This window comes from Pyxicephalus adspersus, chromosome 5 (assembly GCF_032062135.1).
Source record: "Pyxicephalus adspersus chromosome 5, UCB_Pads_2.0, whole genome shotgun sequence".
In the NCBI taxonomy this organism is placed as follows: Eukaryota; Metazoa; Chordata; class Amphibia; order Anura; family Pyxicephalidae; genus Pyxicephalus; species Pyxicephalus adspersus.
The window spans coordinates 20141439-20159613 of record NC_092862.1 but is presented as its reverse complement, the minus strand read 5'-3'; the positions used below and the strand labels follow the sequence as shown (position 1 = coordinate 20159613).

At 38.7% G+C, this 18175-nt stretch overlaps 1 protein-coding gene across 1 annotated transcript; it reads left to right on the top strand.

Annotated features, from left to right (window-relative positions):
- The first annotated feature begins 724 nt into the window (after positions 1 to 724).
- DCAF13 (DDB1 and CUL4 associated factor 13) lies at positions 725 to 17822 on the top strand. The gene is made up of 11 exons (XM_072410806.1): positions 725 to 874; positions 1941 to 2140; positions 3694 to 3801; positions 4821 to 4910; positions 6429 to 6584; positions 7830 to 7907; positions 9139 to 9221; positions 9578 to 9742; positions 10156 to 10291; positions 16265 to 16428; positions 17478 to 17822. The coding sequence occupies exons 1-11, from the start codon at positions 805 to 807 to the stop codon at positions 17563 to 17565; spliced, it is 1338 nt and encodes a 445-aa protein (XP_072266907.1). The 5' UTR covers positions 725 to 804; the 3' UTR covers positions 17566 to 17822.
- Positions 17823 to 18175: the final 353 nt, after the last annotated feature.

Genomic DNA, 18175 nt, shown 5'->3' with positions numbered 1-18175 from the left:
GCGGCCAAGTCAATTCAGGCTGTCAGGGTAATTACCGAGATAGATACCTTTATACAGATTAGCAGTTCTTTTTCATGTGCAGCACGGTATTCTCCCATGACAGGTGAACTGTAGCTTTCCTGTCACTATAGTGTTGTAGTGCAATGTCTGTGCAATGTTCTGCCATTTAATGTCTCATTAGCTCCAGTCACTTCTGTATAGTATGCTCTATACAAATATATATATATATATATAAATAAATATATATTTAGCATTTTTATTGTTGGTAGATCATTTTGACTTTTTAAAAGTAGCTTGCAAGCCAAAAAAGTGTGGAAACCCCTGGCCTAAAGTATGATCACTAGAAGAGTGTCAGCAAGCAAGACTTAACAGCTGTTTGTACAGAACAGCGCCATAAAAACATAAGTGGCCAAACAGCGTACTACAGTTCCTTATTAAAAATGCGATCCGAAATTCATACCTGGAAACTGAAAGAAAACGGAATATTGATGGCCGGATTTTCAATTGTCAACTGTATTCCACTAACTCGACTCATCCTCTTTTTGCATTTCTAATCAGGTAACCATCCTCCGAGCGTAAAAAAAAGCCGAAAATTATGTTACACCAGTAATTTTTTGCCCTTCTTAAAAATGGCGACCGAAGACTTTGTTTGTGTCACGTGACGATAATTCACACTCCTCTCTAGCCTGAGAAAAGTGTGGGCAAAGTTCCGGAGTAAAGATGGCGCCATATTGTAAATGACGCAATCAAAGTGAGCCCCGGTTACGGTTCCGGCCACATGTGAAGCTTTCACTGTTTACTACCATGAAGGTGAAGGTTCTGTGCCGGAATCCTGATGACTATGTGCGGGAGACCAAGAAGGACCTGCAGAGGGGTGAGTAATGGACTCTTGGATATACACAGTTGAAGGAGATCTTATACCAGCTCATCCTAAAAGGGTTCCTCTGTGCGGCATTTTCACACATATTGCCATGTGGATCATTGGAGCGATCATATTATAAACTGCACGAATATATCCAATCAGGAAATACTGTTGAACTTTCCTATATAGAGAGCACAGTAAGATGCCACTTACTCATCCTCTTTATGGAATGAGCAGAATAGGGAGGAGGGCGAACCTTATCACAGATAGAGCCGAAACACTTTTTTCATTCTATCCCAAGCAAAAAGGTCACAGGGTGAACACTGTAGTATGTGTTGTTTCAGAGCTTACACATGGATGATGATATTGGTCTGCTCATCAGGTGATCGTGTTGGGGCCTGGCAATTGGCTGCTCAGACTCCAAAACTTTATCCTTCAAAAGGCATATGCTCAGCCATGTTCAGAAGTATGTGTGACTCCTTTACAAAAGCTTGGCAAATGTGAGTTTTTAGTAGATCGGGGCAAAGTGGGAGATTGTGTTTAACCTACATAAATATATAAATGGTCCATATAGAGAACTATTTTCCAAATAGTTCATGTTAGGATTATTACAAAGAACAAGAGGGCACTCTTTGCGTCTGGAGGAAAAGAAGTTTAAGCTCCGGATAAGGAAGGGATTCTTCACTGTAAGGTCTGTTGAAATGTGGAATTGGCTCCCTCAGGAAGTAGTTTCAGCAAGTACTATAGATTGCTTTAAGAAAAAGCCGGATGATTTCTAGAAGCACAGAATATAACTGGGTATTAAGGCTTTAAAGTAAAGATAACAGAGACTGTTGATCCAGGGAACATCCGATTGGAATCAGGAAGGAATTTTCCTGTTGAAGGAAATTGTATCAGGGTGATATTTTTGCCTTCCTCTTGACCAACTATGTCTATAGGGATTTATATCTGGGATATGTTTTTTCCCTAGGGATTGAACTTGATGCACTTAATGTCTTTTTTCAATTTGACTTACTATGTAACTATTTGCTGTTATTTACCATATATTTAAAGCTACTTTTTTATACATTTATTTTAGTTCCTCGAAACTATGACCCTTCCCTACACCCATTTGAAGTTCCCCGGGAGTACACCAGAGCACTCAATGCCACCAAACTTGAGCGTGTCTTTGCTAAGCCCTTTGTTGCTTCATTAGATGGTCACAGAGATGGCATCAGCTGCATGGCAAAGCATCCCAAGAGCTTATCAACATTGTTTTCAGGATCCTGTGATGGAGAGGTAAGGGTCTCACTGAAACCAACCAAAGGCTTTAGCCAGAACATTGAAAGCTGAACAGATGACAAAACCGTGAGGGTACCTGTCCTGGTTTTACTACTATCTTTGTCAAGTGCTGTATAATATGCACCAATGAATAATATTAACAATTCGCTGAAGTTTGTTATCATGGTGCCTATTGACATTAACAGAACGTAAAAGTCAATATTTTTCATGATTGGTCCAGTACCGGTTTTAAAAAAATGCCGTACCTATATTAAATGAAGAAATGCTCTTTTCTTAAAAATATAGGTAGACCCCAGGTTAAGGACATCCGACATACAGACGACTCCTAGATACGCATGGGCTTCCCTGCTCACTCAGTGCAGGAGGGAAACTCAGAAGGGGCGAGGGGGGCAGTTTGTATAACTTGCAGAAGAAATCTTTTGTAAACAAAGCTGAGGTTGTGGGTGATCTTAAGGACTGAGCTCTTTCTGCATCTTCTTGTAACTCTTTAATTAGTAAGACGAACTCCTCAGTTGTTTCTCTTTGCATATCAAAGCACAGCTTGGCTCCAGAAGTTATTGAATGTCTAGGCTCCATAAAGTTTTTTTTTTTTTTTAATTTCTTTTTGCTTTGTGATTAACTCACAGTGAGGATTTTATACAGTAACTGGCACCACACTGCCTAATATTATGCTGAGACAAATATCTGTCCTAACTGCATTCATTAAAATAATGTACCTGTTCCAACTTACATACAAATTCAACTTAATAACAAACCTACAATCCCTATCTCATTTGTAACCCGGGGACTACCTGTATGTTAGCTTGCTACCAAAACGTATGGGATGAAGCCAGCCAAAAGAGGAAAGACGAACTTGTTTTGCTATTTGTTCAGCTCATAGAAAAAAAACTTAGGCTGGGTACAAGCGTTTAATAATTGTAGTTGGAAAGAATTTTTCACAATCATTTCCAACGACAAAAGACTGAACGATACGTGAACGAGTGCTGTACATACAACTCCGTTCTACTTTATAGAGAGGGGAGAGGGAGAACGACTCATCTTCACTTTATTTACGATATGCCCTGGTGGATCCATGAATGACGAGCACTGTACACATGCCAGATTCTCGTCCAATATCAGTAATCTGAGGCAATTATCAGACGAGAATCATCTGATTTATATGCATAGCCTTCGTGTTTTTGGCAAAATCAACTGGTACAGTATTTCCTTTACTGAAAAAACATCATGAGCCCTAAAAAGGGAAACAAATGCAGCCGCCACATTACTAATAATAGGACAAGTGGATATCTTCATCACTTTTATGAAGGGAGTGTATAAATAACATCATTTCTCTGGTTTTATAAAAATAATGTCCCCATACGGCATTGTATGGCTACCCATATATGTTTAAACCTTTCCTTACTCTTTCCAAAATTAAAAGGTTTTGGCTCTACATACACTTTAAAATATTCTTTTGCTTTTCATATGTATATGTAAAGATACAAATCGTGACATTATATATTTATATCTTTGATATAAAACTGATAACCATGGTGTTGATTTTTACTCAGGTGAAGATTTGGAACTTGGCTTCTCAGAAGTGTACCAGGACCATCCAGGCACATGAGGGATTTGTCCGAGGCCTCTGTGCTCGATTCTGTGGAACATCTTTTTTCACCGTATGTGTTCCTAAACATTTTATATAACCAGCTACTCCGGTGTCTGTGATTTTGGTTTTCCTTTGGTAAACTTTGTAGTTATTGCAAAATTTTTTTTTTACGAAAGTACAGATTTAGATCTTCTAATTATGATTGTAGATTAGGAAAACCCTCCTAATATTTTTTTATTTATATTATTATTTTTGCACAATATTTATATAGCGCCAACATATTATGCAGCGCTTCACAAAGTCCATAGTCATGTCACTGCTGAAGCCAATTAACCTAACTGCATGTTTTTTGGAATGTGGGAGGAAACTGAAGTACCCAGAGGAAACCCATACATACACGGGGAGAACCTGCAAACTCCATGCAGACAGTGTCCTGGCTGAAATTCAAACCTGGGACCTAGCACTGCAAAGGCTAGAGTGCTAACCTCAGCCACAGTGTAGCCCATACAAATAAATGTAGTTTTTTAGTCTGGTACCTTTGTTTCATATTCAGAATGTAATAACTTGGCAGATCTTAGCAGTAGCAAAGATGAATTTCCAGTGGTGCAATGGAAACATTTTTTTTACTATCTGCAGGTTTGCTGACAGTGATTGTGATATATCCAATTATAACAGGTACTGAATTTTTCTATTGGAAGGAAAGAAAATAAATGTTTACATTGCTCATATTTAATGGTTTCAGCAAGTCTGCTTTTTAGGTTTATAAAGATGATGATAAAAATCGATGCTGTTCTACTACATATAAGATACATACAGCCAGTGAAGTTTGAAGTTGTCTATGCTTGTTTGAGGTTAATGTTTTGGTATGATAATAAGGAAAGCATAAGGATTAAACAATCCTTTTTTTCTGTTTTATACTTTACAAGAATTTTTTATTTATGTTATTTTTTTATTCCTAAGATAAAACCTTTATATGAACAGTACGTTTTAATGGTCCGTTCACACACAACTGCTAGATATTTTATTTCATGTTACAGAAATGCAAAGGAAAGTCTTAAATAAAGTTATATTTGCTTTACTTTTTTTTAGGTGGGTGATGATAAGACTGTGAAACAGTGGAAGATGGAAAGCCCAGGATATGGGCAGAATGAGGAGCCAATACATACAATACTTGGCAAGGTATTCTACTTCATTTTCATCATTTTCTCTTAGATAACATTTTCTTCTCCAGGCAATGTGATCATCTTGGCATAGAGGTAATGTAGACGTAAACCCTAACTTAATGACATTAAGTTCCTTAAGTACAACCATTGCCTTTTTGTTAATATTATCTTCCTCCTTCATTAATGGGTACATGGAATCTTTAATGCCTAACTATGGGATAAGCAAATATCATTGGATTGCTACCTCTTGTAACTCAGTTTGACTCCTTGCCTGTTTCTTTCTATATCAAGGGGAGCCAATGCTTGACTGGTGACTGGTTTTGTGCCTGCGCCCACCTGTAGTCATCTGTAGCTGATCTATAATGGTTTCACTTGTTGTGTTGTATAGCTCTACTCTCTGCACAGGCTATATCCAGTAAGCTATGTTGCTTTCTGTTCCTAGAGCCTGTCCTAGTTTTGAATTCCATTTTTATCTCTGACGGTTGGTGGATCCTTTGCCCTTTTAGAATATTGTACTACAGTTATGCATGACTTTATAGCCCAAAATACACACATTTTTGATGACTCTTTATGCAGAAACTACCAGCGAGATCCCATGCCTTGTCCCCCAGTTCTACTATCTGTTTTACTGATGGCCATAGTGACTTTCAAGCCTTTAGCCGCAAAGACTTTGGCTCTGATTTATTAAAGCGCTACAAGGTTAGAGTGGATACACTTTCATCATTGTGGCTGGGTGATTCAGCAAACCTGGAATTGATCTGATCCAGGACTGAAAACGTTTGCTAGCAGATATCAAATACTTTAAAGAAATCCTTTCCAGGTTTTTTGGATTACTCAGCTTCACTGATGAAAGTGTATTCTCTCCAGCCTTGAGGAGCTTTAATAAATCAGGTCCTTTGTCTGAGTTGCTTCTGTCTCTGACCTTCGTGATTGCCACTGAGTAATCCATTGCAGTCAACTGCTATTCAAATCAAAGCAGACAGTTTCAGCTAATGTTGCTGATGCTTCAAAACTAGAAGCTTCTACCAGTGCTGTTTTCAGTCTTGGTTTTCTTTGTAAAGACTTTTCTAACTCTTTCTATACAGTGCTATATATTGGCCTTGTACTGTTTTATATAGGATTTTGTGCAAAAGTGGCCAATTCTCATCTCTTCTAAGTCTTTGAAATGTATTAAAGTATAAGTGGCACTTGTTTATAGAGATGCAACAGATGTATAGTTAGAAGCTTATTACTACCAGTATGCAGTCCTGCCCTTCAAGCTATCATTTGCACTTTGGTTGTTAAAACTTTGCAAAGTTTGGATGGATCCTGAACTTTCTGAACTCATTGCTGAAACCCTTTTAATAATGACATAACAAGGAGGCCAATGATTTTCAGTTTTTGGATAAAAAAGGAAGTTAAAGTTGGGTAAAGTTTAAATGGATACAGTTTTATGTATTTCTGTTGCAGTAACTAGCAAAAGGAAACAAATCTTTGTTCTGTGTAAAAAAGCTTCAAGTATGCAAATACTAACATCTGTGTTCTCTGTGTGCAGACCGTCTTTACAGGGGTGGACCATCATTGGAGAGACGCAGTGTTTGCCACATGTGGGCAGCAGGTGGACATTTGGGATGAGCAAAGAACGAGTCCTATGAGATCTTACAGCTGGGGTGTGGACAGTATTAGCAGTGTGAGATTTAATCCCATTGAGGTAATGTATCTGACTTAATATTACACTACAGTGCAATAAGCATGCTGCTTTTACCAGTATTGGGGCTGCATCCCCATCCTGTTCTAGGCATAAAGAAACAACAATGATGTGAAAGAAAATAACTTTTATTTTTAATCGATTGTATATTTATAGGGAATATCTATCTATCTAAATACTTACCTACATTTTTTGTTCTGTGCAGTCAGGCAGAGTTTGTGCCCCTTGGCAAGCCTTTGCTGCTGAAAGCGACCCAGTAAAGATGACCACCATTCACCATTCATCCCCTGTATAGTTCCATATTTTTCACTGAAGAGTCTTCTAGAGCAGTGGTCTCCAACCTTTCTGACAGCAGGGCCCGGTAACATAGAATAATATTTTGCTGCAGCCCGGTAAATGTACAGCTTACACTACTGTGCTCTCAGGATCTCCTGTGTAATCAGTGTAAGGAGAGCTGGTTGCGTTCCTGCTGTCACACTGTCACTAGCTTTAGAGCAGTGTAATGAGGCCTGCCAGCGCTTCTGCCTTCTGTCATTTGCAGCCCTCAACTCACTAGCCACGGACCAGCACCAATCTGCGGCCCATGGGTTGGGGACCACTGCTCTGGGTCACGGTTTCTCAACAAGGGTTCCCTGGAACCGCTAGGGTTCCTTAGGGGTTCATTATGTCAGTTTAATTCACACTAATAACCTCTGTGGCTATCTGTAAGGGTGACATTTTTCCAATTGGTCAGCAATGTAAAAGACATTCTTCCTACTGACCACCACACATGTACTGTGAGCTGTGAATACAGTAATTATAGCACCATTCCCCAGAAGTTATTTCAGGGGTTTCCCCATGTTCAAAAGGTTGAGAAATGCTGGTCTGGATGTTTTAGTGCATACAAATAAAATACACACAGCAAGATTTTCAGCTTTCGTCTTCAGTATATTCTTGGTATCCTGTCCTGTAGCTGACCTGACAGATGACTGATACCCGTAACCATTTTGGGTGCAATTGCTTGTCATTTTCTGATCTAACTTGACCTTGAAAGCTTTTTGTGCCAAACCATGGACCCAAAAAACATGTTGAGGACCAACTTCCCTAGAAGTACTAATAAATGCTCTTTTCCATAACGTGGGGTTTTTATTTTACTTTTCCTAAACCATTTCCTCCATTCTGTGTCACTCTGATTTTATATTGCCTGTGAAGATGGTATTGATAGTATTCAGTTGCTTTGCTCTCATTTAATAAATGTTTTGTTTTCAGACTCACATTTTAGGAAGCTGTGCAGTTGATAGAAGTATAGTTCTATATGACTTGCGGAAGCCTACGCCACTAAAAAAGGCAAGTAATGTTCCTTCCTTGTACATATTGAGTGGAGGTTGGATAATGTTCTCCATAGATTATCTGAACATAGTTTATTCAGGCTATTCCACCATTTGTTTTTCTGAGAACCATCATCCTATTTCTGCTGGGCACACATATCTCTTTCCCTATCTGGGTAATGTCTATTTCTCATTGCCCTACCTTGAATGAATCACTTGCCTTCCTTACTGAACGGGGCAGAAGTCCTATATAGGTCTTGAATTAGGTAAGATCCCACTAAGTTATTTACCCAAGGCAAGGTGGGTCACTTCTGCAAAACTGTAACATCTCCAGAACTCCTTAGCTTAGATACAGAAAAGGCCTTTGACAACATTTCCCCGGTCTCGAGAGACATGAAAAAGACGCTGGCATCGTTTATTTTTTTATTTTATTTTATTATTATTTTAATGCTATCCTTCATTGGTAGAGTAGCTCAGATCAAGATGGTCATTTTCCCTTGCTTACTATATTTGCTTCAGTCTCTACCGATTTTCTAACAAATCTTATGTCAAATAACATGCTGTTTTGTCAGTTTATATAGGGCAACAGTCAGCCTCATGATTTTACAACAAACCGCGTAGAATGGAGGCATGAATTGGCCCAATGTAGAATTCTATACCAAGTCAGCCTTGCTTAGATTGCACACGGATTCAATACAGCGCTACACTGATTTACAAAAGTCCATACTCCTAATGATACATACTCTAATGAGGTTGGCTGTAAGACCCCCTTCCCCACACATTACACATGTTTTCCAAACCAAGTTAAAATAGTTTTTCAGGTTGAAGTGAATGAACCTCCCCCCAAGTAAGAACGTACAAATTGTTTTTTAAAATATGGAAAACTTTTAATAATATTCTCAATAGGTGAACTAAAGTGCAACTCCAAATTTGCTTTCAGAATACCACATGGTATTTATACTGATGAAGAAATCTGCTCTTATCGTTTTTGGTGTATGACCCACCCTAAGGATCTTCTCTTACCCTTTACCATTATTGTACAAGATGACCCCAGTTAGTTTTCTTTCTAGAACCAACCATTTTTACAAATTTTCCACTGTACTGTTTATGGCAATATCCCACATGGGAGTGCTTATCCATTTTTTAAAAAATCTAAGAGCATTACTAAATAGTAATTTTTGTAAGTCATGTCTTTGCAAAATAAACTTCTTTTTTTTTTTTTAGTAACAAGGATTTTTTCCTACTTTCAGATTATTCTAGAAATGAGAACAAATGCTATCTGCTGGAACCCTATGGAAGCTTTTATTTTTACAGCCGCTAATGAGAACTACAGGTAAGGGAAAGATTTGTAACAGGAGTGGTCTGATGAAGCCCAACTCCAGGTAAATCTTTGAATTTTGTTTTTAGAGTGATAAGAATCTTTATTACATTTTTCTTGCCATTTGTGTCCCTCTTGGGAAAATGCTCAGGACAGGAAGTGATTGACATTGTGTGAGGTGAACAGAATTTTTGTTTTAATGGCATCCCTCCCTCATTTTTAGTATGGGAGAGGAAGTGAGCCATACCTTCCCTCTGGGGTCACAGACAAATTAAAACCTCATTAAAATCTTAATTCTTACATAAAGCTTTATTTAGGCACTGAGTAATTTTCTTTGTGTGTGTGTGTTAACCTAATGTGTCTCCATACAGCCTATACACCTATGACATACGCTACATGGAAACTCCAGTAAAGGTGCACATGGACCACGTGTCGGCTGTCCTAGATGTTGACTATTCTCCCACCGGAAAAGAATTTGTCTCTTCCAGCTTTGATAAATCCATTCGCATCTTCCCAGTTGAAAGTGGACGCAGCAGGTGAGAATATTGTCAGTGTTATGGTAGTCAGTGTCACTGAATCTGGCATATAATAAAAATAGAAAGCTTTATTTAGTTATTTTATTAGCATGGACATCATTAAAAAAACCCCAACTTTATTGTATCCAATATCCAAACACCAAGTACCTTGGACACTTAAACCTCTTTGAAGCCAAGGACAGTGTTTCTACTGCTTTAGGTTAATAGGCAGAGAATTTAGCTAATGTATGTATATTTAGATCAGCTTTTTGGTGGTTCAGCAGCAAATTGGATAAATCTGTTTGCAAATAGCAGAATACATATATACAACCTATGGTCCTTTTCTTTTACCGATATCAGGATACTGGGGCTAAGATCATGAAATGGGTTTCACCAACAAGTACCTTAACTTTGTGCTGTCTTATCATTCTCAGGGAAGTGTATCACACAAAGAGAATGCAGCATGTAACCTGTGTCAAGTGGTCATTGGACAACAAATACATTCTGTGCGGTTCAGATGAAATGAACATCAGAGTATGGAAAGCCAACGCTTCAGAAAAACTTGGCCTGGTAAGAATTCTCGTCTTGTCCAGGAACGTAATTTGTTAATTGCAAATGGAGAGAGACTGCATAGCCAGTGTGTAGAGCACATCTCATAGGCGGGAGCCTCTCCTCTGACTCACTCTGTACAACCCTGAGTCATTAGCAATTCCAGTGATTTTCTTTCTTTAACATTTAAGGTCACTGTATTTTATTATGCTTTTATGGAAAATGTAATTATAATATTTGGAAACTGCCACTGTAGACAAGTTTCAGTATTATGCACATCCTTTGGAGTACTTAGTGAGTCACTGCTTTGGAACAGACTTGCAGTTAGTGAAGTTTCAGGGTTTTTCACCTACACTTGTGGTTTAGATTAAAGGATGAGAGCTTTAGAGTTGAAGTCTGGTCAGGACCCCTGTCCCCCACAAACAACTCACCCTACCCCAAGCAATTACTTGCAGCTATGTAAAAAGAAAACTTAATTCCCTAAGTACCCTAAATCTGTGGTCACATGGTACACCTCAGCCCCAATTTTCTTGACTGCAGAATAGAAGGGTCCATATTTCCATTTACCATGTTAATGCCCAGTGACATGCACAGATATCATTAGCATCTGCTACGATGGTGGATTACCAAACTTTGCTCCCCTTCCGAGGTGCCAGGATTCAGGTGTGTAAAAAGGGCTTGGGAAATGATTTTAGGGTTCTGGATAACCAACTCGGTTGCCACCATCTTGCGTCTCTTCTGGATGCTCCTTGGCCATTTTGATTAGGCGTGCCATTCATACATTACTTGGGAAATGATTTTATTTTCATTGGGAATTAGTGTAAGCAGTAAGATGTGGAGGCACTGACAATTTTGGCCAAAGATGACCTTGAAATGGACAATTCCCAATGGTTCTGGTAACACAGGTAGATGTTGCCTATATCTTTCAAGAGAACGGGAGCAAGACTTGTATGTGCTACCTAAAAGCAGGAAAGGAAAGCAAGTCTTCTTTCCTACCAGAGTGAGCTTTGTATATTTCAGAACTAGATAACTGGACATTAAAATAATTTAGCATGTAAGACAATTCCCATATATATTTTTTATACATGCTTGCAGTTTTGAAGTTCAGCTTTCAAGAATGTTGTATTTGACGTAAGTGTGAACATTTGGCAAATATTGTCTTAATGTAAAAGATGAAGTATTTCTTATATAGAAAGAAATACTAGATGTATAGTGCAGGTGTATTCTATAGCACAGTAATGCACATTTCAGGCCTTGTAGATTTAGAATGCACATTGGCACAATATGACCAACCTGTTCCAAAGCAACCTCATCTTCACTCTTTGGTTAAAAAGACCCAACAAAGTAGCATGGATTAAAAAAATGCAAATCGACGTATAATAATTTGCATATTAAAAACTTGCATGCCTGTACATGAAATTATATATTTATTTATTCATCTTTCTTATTATCATAACACAGGTAGATGTTGCCTATATCTTTAGAGAGATTTTTTTAGACAATTGAGCTTACATTTAGAAACTATTATTAGTTAAAAGCCAACTGCCTTTAAAGCAGAACTAAACCTAACCAACTCGGTTGCCACCATCTTGCGTCTCTTCTGGATGCTCCTTGGCCATTTTGATTAGGCGTGCCATTCATACATTACCCCGGCACATGCAAGCGAAGCTGGGAATGCCAGATTTTCCTGGTAACTAAAGCCGACGCTGCAAAAGCACAGAAAGCCTACGTTATCAGGCAGGTAAGTCACATTATGGCAGAAGAGATATCTCCTGTCCCTTTCTGCAATAATGACCTGCCTGATCTTCCAAAATATAAAAGTAAAACTTTATTTCTGCTTTAACATTTCAATGGAAACTTGACAGACCTGCATTAGTTTTCATTTCTCCTATGATTTATATTTCTAATCTGAAAAAACATAACATGTGCCTTTTTGTTTTTACTTTCAAAATAGGAAAAATTACTCAAATCAGTTTACTGATGTTCTGAGCTAAGTTTTATAAACCGCATCAACAAGAAAGCTTCAAAACAATGTGAATAATTTAGCGTGTTGTTCGGTTTTGTACTAATTGCTTACAGTGGTCTTCTTGGTTAAAATGTTAATTTTGTAGCCACTTGGAGGCGCTATCCAGCTTCTCACCACTGCGGGTAACATTAGCCTCCTGTAAATAGCACTGTTTTTCAGTGTACAGGTCATTGCTCAACACTTTAACAAGAAAGAACAATTAATTGAATCCTAATTTGTTTTTCTCCTAGCAGGAGGCCAAGGTAAATAGCCAAGAGTGCAGTTCTTTGTAGCAGTTTAATGACTGGGGGGGATCTGCAGGCGGTCAGGGGAGGGGGGTTGGATAGTACATTTAGGGGCATGTGTATAAAGAAGTAAATGTGACTTTCATTTAAAACACATGCACCTGGAAGATTCACCCGCTGTGAATTATCGGAAATATTTTTGTATTCTTTTGTTTGTTTTATATTGACTGCTTTACATTCTATTTATGATGCAACTTACCAAATTTTAAAGGTGCCCACATTTTTTTTTTTTTATTTCTTAAAGGGGTTCATTTTATGTGCCTTTTCAGTAGTGCTATTACAAAAACTAAATCCTGCCAAATAAGAACATCTTTTTTGCGGTATTAAAGCAGCTGTCATTAGCAAACAAGAGCTATTAGGGAATGGGACTACTTTGGAGCTGAGCTTAGCCTTAAAGGGAACATATGTCAAACATGAAGACTGCCATTAAAGAAATCTCCTTCTGCAAATACTAGTTGCCTGGCTGACTCCTTTGAATTTACTAAAATACGGTTCCAGAATAGAAATAAGGAACAGCATGGTGGTTCAGAGGTTAGCACTCTGGCCTTTGCAGCGCTAGGTCCCAGGTTCGAATCTCGGCCATGACACTGCATGGAGTTTGATGGTTCTCCCCGTGTGTGTGTGGGTTTCCTCCCACATCCCAAAAACATGCAGCTAAGTTAATTGGCTTCCCCCAAAATAGACCTTAGACTGTGGTAAAGACATATGACTGAGGAAGGACATTAGGTTGTACGCCCCTTTGAGGAACAGCTAGCTACTGACTTTGTACAGCGCTGCGTAATATGTTGGCACTATGTAAATACTGTGTATTATTAAATGCAGGTAAGGACTTACGTCCCCCTTTACAAAGTAAAGGCAATGTCCCTTCTCCTGTAACCCGACTTACCTGCCTGAACGTGCAGGTAAATTGTAAAAAAGGTGGGGTGCACATTGCGCAGTGCCGGCTTTGGATGCTAGGGAAACCTGGCAATCCCACCTTCCCTTGCATGACTGTTACATTGTTGTAATACAGCCAACGAAAAAAGGAGAAAGGAAGATGGCGGCACCGTGTGATGGCACACGGATAGGTGACTCGCATGGCTTTTATTAATATTAGTAATATATGGAAATCTATATATTATCATCAAATGCAGCCAGCCTGGGTGACCTTTATTTCATGTTTTCCTGCAGCTGCTGCAATATATAGAGCAACTTCTTTTCTCATCCTCTCTTAATGGGAGAGGCATCAAGGATCCTGGAGGTCAGAGGTGAATACCACTTCACTGCCAAACTTGTGACTAACTTTATAAATCTTTAAATGACTGGAGGTGAGGTTTTAGGGCTGTAGAGTAGAACTACAGGTATACCTATAATAATTAAAAATTAGGGTAGACTGGCTGAGTGTTCTGCTGAGACCTGTTCTGTATATACAGAATACTAAAACTCTCAGCCTGGGTTCCTCCAGAAGTTTCTAGGAGTTCCCTGAGCTGTGTATGACAGTCCTATACTACCTGTATAGATCCAGGTCAAACAACACTTGGAAGAGCCAAAGACATGGCGCTGATTATCCAGTATTTATATAGCGCCAACATATTACGCAGCGCTGTACAAAGTCCATAGTCATTTAACTAGCTGTCCCCCAAAGGGGCTCACAATTTAATGTCATGGTCATGTGTCATTAATTTTGCCTAAGGACAATTGTTGAGGGAAAGCCAATTAACCTAACTGCATGTTATGTAGGCACTTCTCTTCATTTCAGCTGTCCATAAGGTAGCATTTAGACCATCAATGTAAGGAGGGCTATCTTCATGCTGTATCATTATAATAAGCATTTTCCCAATGACCTCCAGTGAAATTATTATAGCAGGAGTTCCCTGAATATTATTTTAGGGTTTCTTTGGGCTAAAAAAGGCTGCTCTAGAAATACTGCACTTATTGGATAGGTGTGATGAAACGGTTAATCGGAGCTCACTTTCTCACCATGTAATGCACTGTACGCATACATACAGGTTCTGCTTTACAAAACTGTTTAGGTTGTACTAAATCAGCAACAGCACTTTGCTCCTCTTCAATTAAATTAAAGAAAATCATTGCTTTTAATTAGAATAAAAGCCCTCTCACTTGGAGGCTGTTGACAACTTGCTGCACAATAGGAAATCATATTGGCAGCGTTTAGGCTGGCTCAGGAAGATGTCCGGGATCATGGTGTGTTTGGGCGCTGCTTAGTAATGGTGGATTCCTGGTATTTTTAAGAGAGGTTATAGTAATTATTATGCCGGTTAAAGCAAACCCTTGCTTTATTCAAAACAAGCAAACTAAAGTTTATGGTAATGTAATGTGACTAAATATACCAAATCCTAGTGACCCTGATGGCACGGGATAACTTGTGTAGAATTACATACCTGCTAAAAGAAAAGTCACTTGGGCATATAAATCATGGCCTCTTTGCATTTTGCTAGCTGCTGCATGTATTACTTCAGGCCATGTGGAATACCTTCTCTTGCAATGCACACTGTGGTTTCTTCCATTGGTTCCTACATCAGTACGGGCCATACATACCAGCTGGAGGAACCACATAATAGCAGCATGATGAAGGAAAATATATCTGGCCCATCTGACCAGCTAAACACTTTTTTAATATTAATAAATAGGATTTATAAAGCGCCAACATATTAAGCAGCGCTGTACATTAAATAGGGGATGAAAATGGCAGACAGATACAGACAGTGACACAGGAGGAGGAGAGGACCCTGTCCAGAAAAGCCTACAATATAGGAGGTGGGGGAAGTAACACACAATAGGAGGGGAGATATGGAATGGTGGAAAGTAGTGAGGGTTTAAGAGACAGAAGAAGACGGGTAGGCAAGTTTAAAAAGATGAGTTGATTGCTTTTTTTAAATGAGCAGAAAGTAGGAGCAAGCGGAATAGGATGATGAAGACCATTCTAGAGTTGGGGCAGCTCTAGGAAAGTCCTGGAGTCGTGTGTGTGTGATGAGGTTGTGAGTTAGGAAGTCAGTAGTAGGTCATTGGAGGAGCAAAGAGAGGGATTTGAAGGCAAAGCACAGGAGCTTGAATTTGATTTTGAAATGGGAGCCAATAAGGAGAACTACAAAGAGAGGCCGCAGAAGAGGAGTCGTGGGAAGGATTGATGTCTGGCTGCAGCATTTTCATCTCTTTTAGAGAAGGTTTTCAATTTCCCTTTTGCTGAATTGCAGTGTGCAGGATTGTTTGGCATAGTACCCTCTCCTATCAGCGTTATTATGATAAGTGACTGTCAGCAATAGGACAACTGCTTTTCAAGGCAGAACTTACTAATGAGTGGGTTAGAGGTGTTAAAATTTTCTGCATTTTCAGTCTTTTATTGCCCTTTTTTTTTTTTTTTGAGTAGAATTCTTTGAGGTAAACCTGGTCCACCAAGTGTAATAAATAGGTAGCTTTTAGCATACTGCTTGCATATATATTGGCACTTTCAATTTCCGTGCAGCAGAGTTGCAGCTACAGTAGGTTGGACACTTGCTTGATTTCTAGCTGCTCAGCACGTATTTCTCTGCACTTTTTTTCAGCATTTTTAAAAAGGGAAATCAGCATGTATTGCAAATATTTATTTTGCCTCAATGTAAAATGTTATGTTTTCTCCTTTGGTTGTTTACCACAATAATGTGTATGTAGTGAAAGTCTTTCTTCTAATCCTTTGTTTTGTATTAGCTGACACCACGTGAGAAGGCAGCTCAGAACTACAACCAAAAACTAAAGGAAAAATTCCAACATCACCCACAAATCAAGAGAATTTCAAGACACAGACACCTCCCCAAATCCATTTACAGCCAGATAAGAGAGCACCGCATCATAAAAGAATCTCGCCGCAAGAAGTATGTCAACATTTTGTTTTTGTGGTCAAAACAAGCATTACGGCTTTGGTCGATAATTCTGATAAATATGTACGGATTCCTGCCTTGTACTGTTATAGAGATAATACAGACCTCTTTCTCCAGCTTAGGTCTGTGTTCAGTCTAACAGTTTTCTGGGCCAGATTGATAAAGTCCCTTTAAGAACAGCCTGTAGACAAAAGCTTGGACATAGAAACACATCATTAATGCTCTCAATTACTTTAAAACGCTTTTCAACTGCCTAAAGAAAAAAAAAAGTGTTTATTAGGTGCTTGGAAAACCTTTCCATTGAAGTCTATAGAAGCAGTTCAACAAGGAAAACACCTGCAAACAGCAACTCATTCTCATCTGTTATCTATTAATAGGGTCTTTGTAAAGATCCACTGTAATACTAATGTCAACCAATAATAAGCTTTTTTAAATTTTGGATTTTAAAACTCTTGATTAATCCAAAGCATGATTACCCCTAGACCTGGGAAATAAACTTTCAATAATGCACTGTAATCTTTGTGTAAATACAATTACTACTCAAGGATGGGACACTATGCTAAAGTGCTTTTTTAAAGTGGGTGGGAAGCTGTAGGTGGGGGATGGCCCCTCTATTGTGACCGATTTTTTTGGGGCAGTTATTGAAAAGTGCCGGGTGGTGCGCCCAGCTAAAAGGAGCTGGAGAGAACACTGCTAACTCATACACTCAACATGTTATATATTATATATTTAGGTTCTCTGATAGTAAATGGCCTTTTATTTAGCGACAGAAGTACTAGTAATCTTGTTCTTCATTAAAGCCTCTTGCTAGGTTGTCATTTTTAAAACATTTCCCCACTGTGGAAAATGTAATTGTCCAAGGCCATGAACTGTAACTCGAAGGAATTTGATTTTATTCTTATAACACATATAACTTATAACACATATAACTTTAGCATTTGTATTGACAAGTAAGGTTGATGCTTAATTTTAAATTCATTTTTAGAAATCTAGTTTTCCCAGTTATTATTCTTCAGACTTACTAATTCTGATCTCCTTTGCAGGGAAATGAATCGTCGCAAACACAGCAAAGAGGGCGCCGTGCCATTTGTACCAGAGAAAAAGAAGCCTGTTGTGGCCGTGGTGGACTAAAGCTGCCCTTTGCCGTATCAGTTTGTGGTCGTGGATTTGGCACAGAGTTTTTCTTCCCTTGCTTTGTTTTGAGACTGGGACAACAAGCTGAAGCCTCTGCTTTTTATTTCTTCATAACATATCTGTTGGGTTGTTTAAAATATCGCTTGTAAAATGATTGTTGGATTTTCAGAAAGACTTTTCCCCTTTAATTAAATATTAATAACAAGAAATGGGAACAAGGAATGTTTATTAAAAAAAAAAGTTCAGTGACAAAACAGTGTGGTTGCGTTTTCTTCATACAGTCCTAATGTTCATATGGATTATTGCACATGCATTTTGGGGGCATTTCAGTTGAAAACTCAGCTGAAGTCTTACACCCTTTTTTGTTTGGCTGGGGCTATTGAAGTTGAATGGCCTAGGAAAAACTCCTCTTAGGCGAAAATCTGACGTGTATAGCAGTGCCCCAATGTATGGAAATGACCACCGTGCATTTTTATTGGGTGCTGTTCGCTCCCCCTTAAAACTGAAAATGCCAAACCCAGTGAAAGTGTTGCTCCTGTCGTTACAGCTAGCAAACATTGCTGGATTTGAGATGAGTATTAGCAGCTTTTAGTTCGGCTGAAATTGG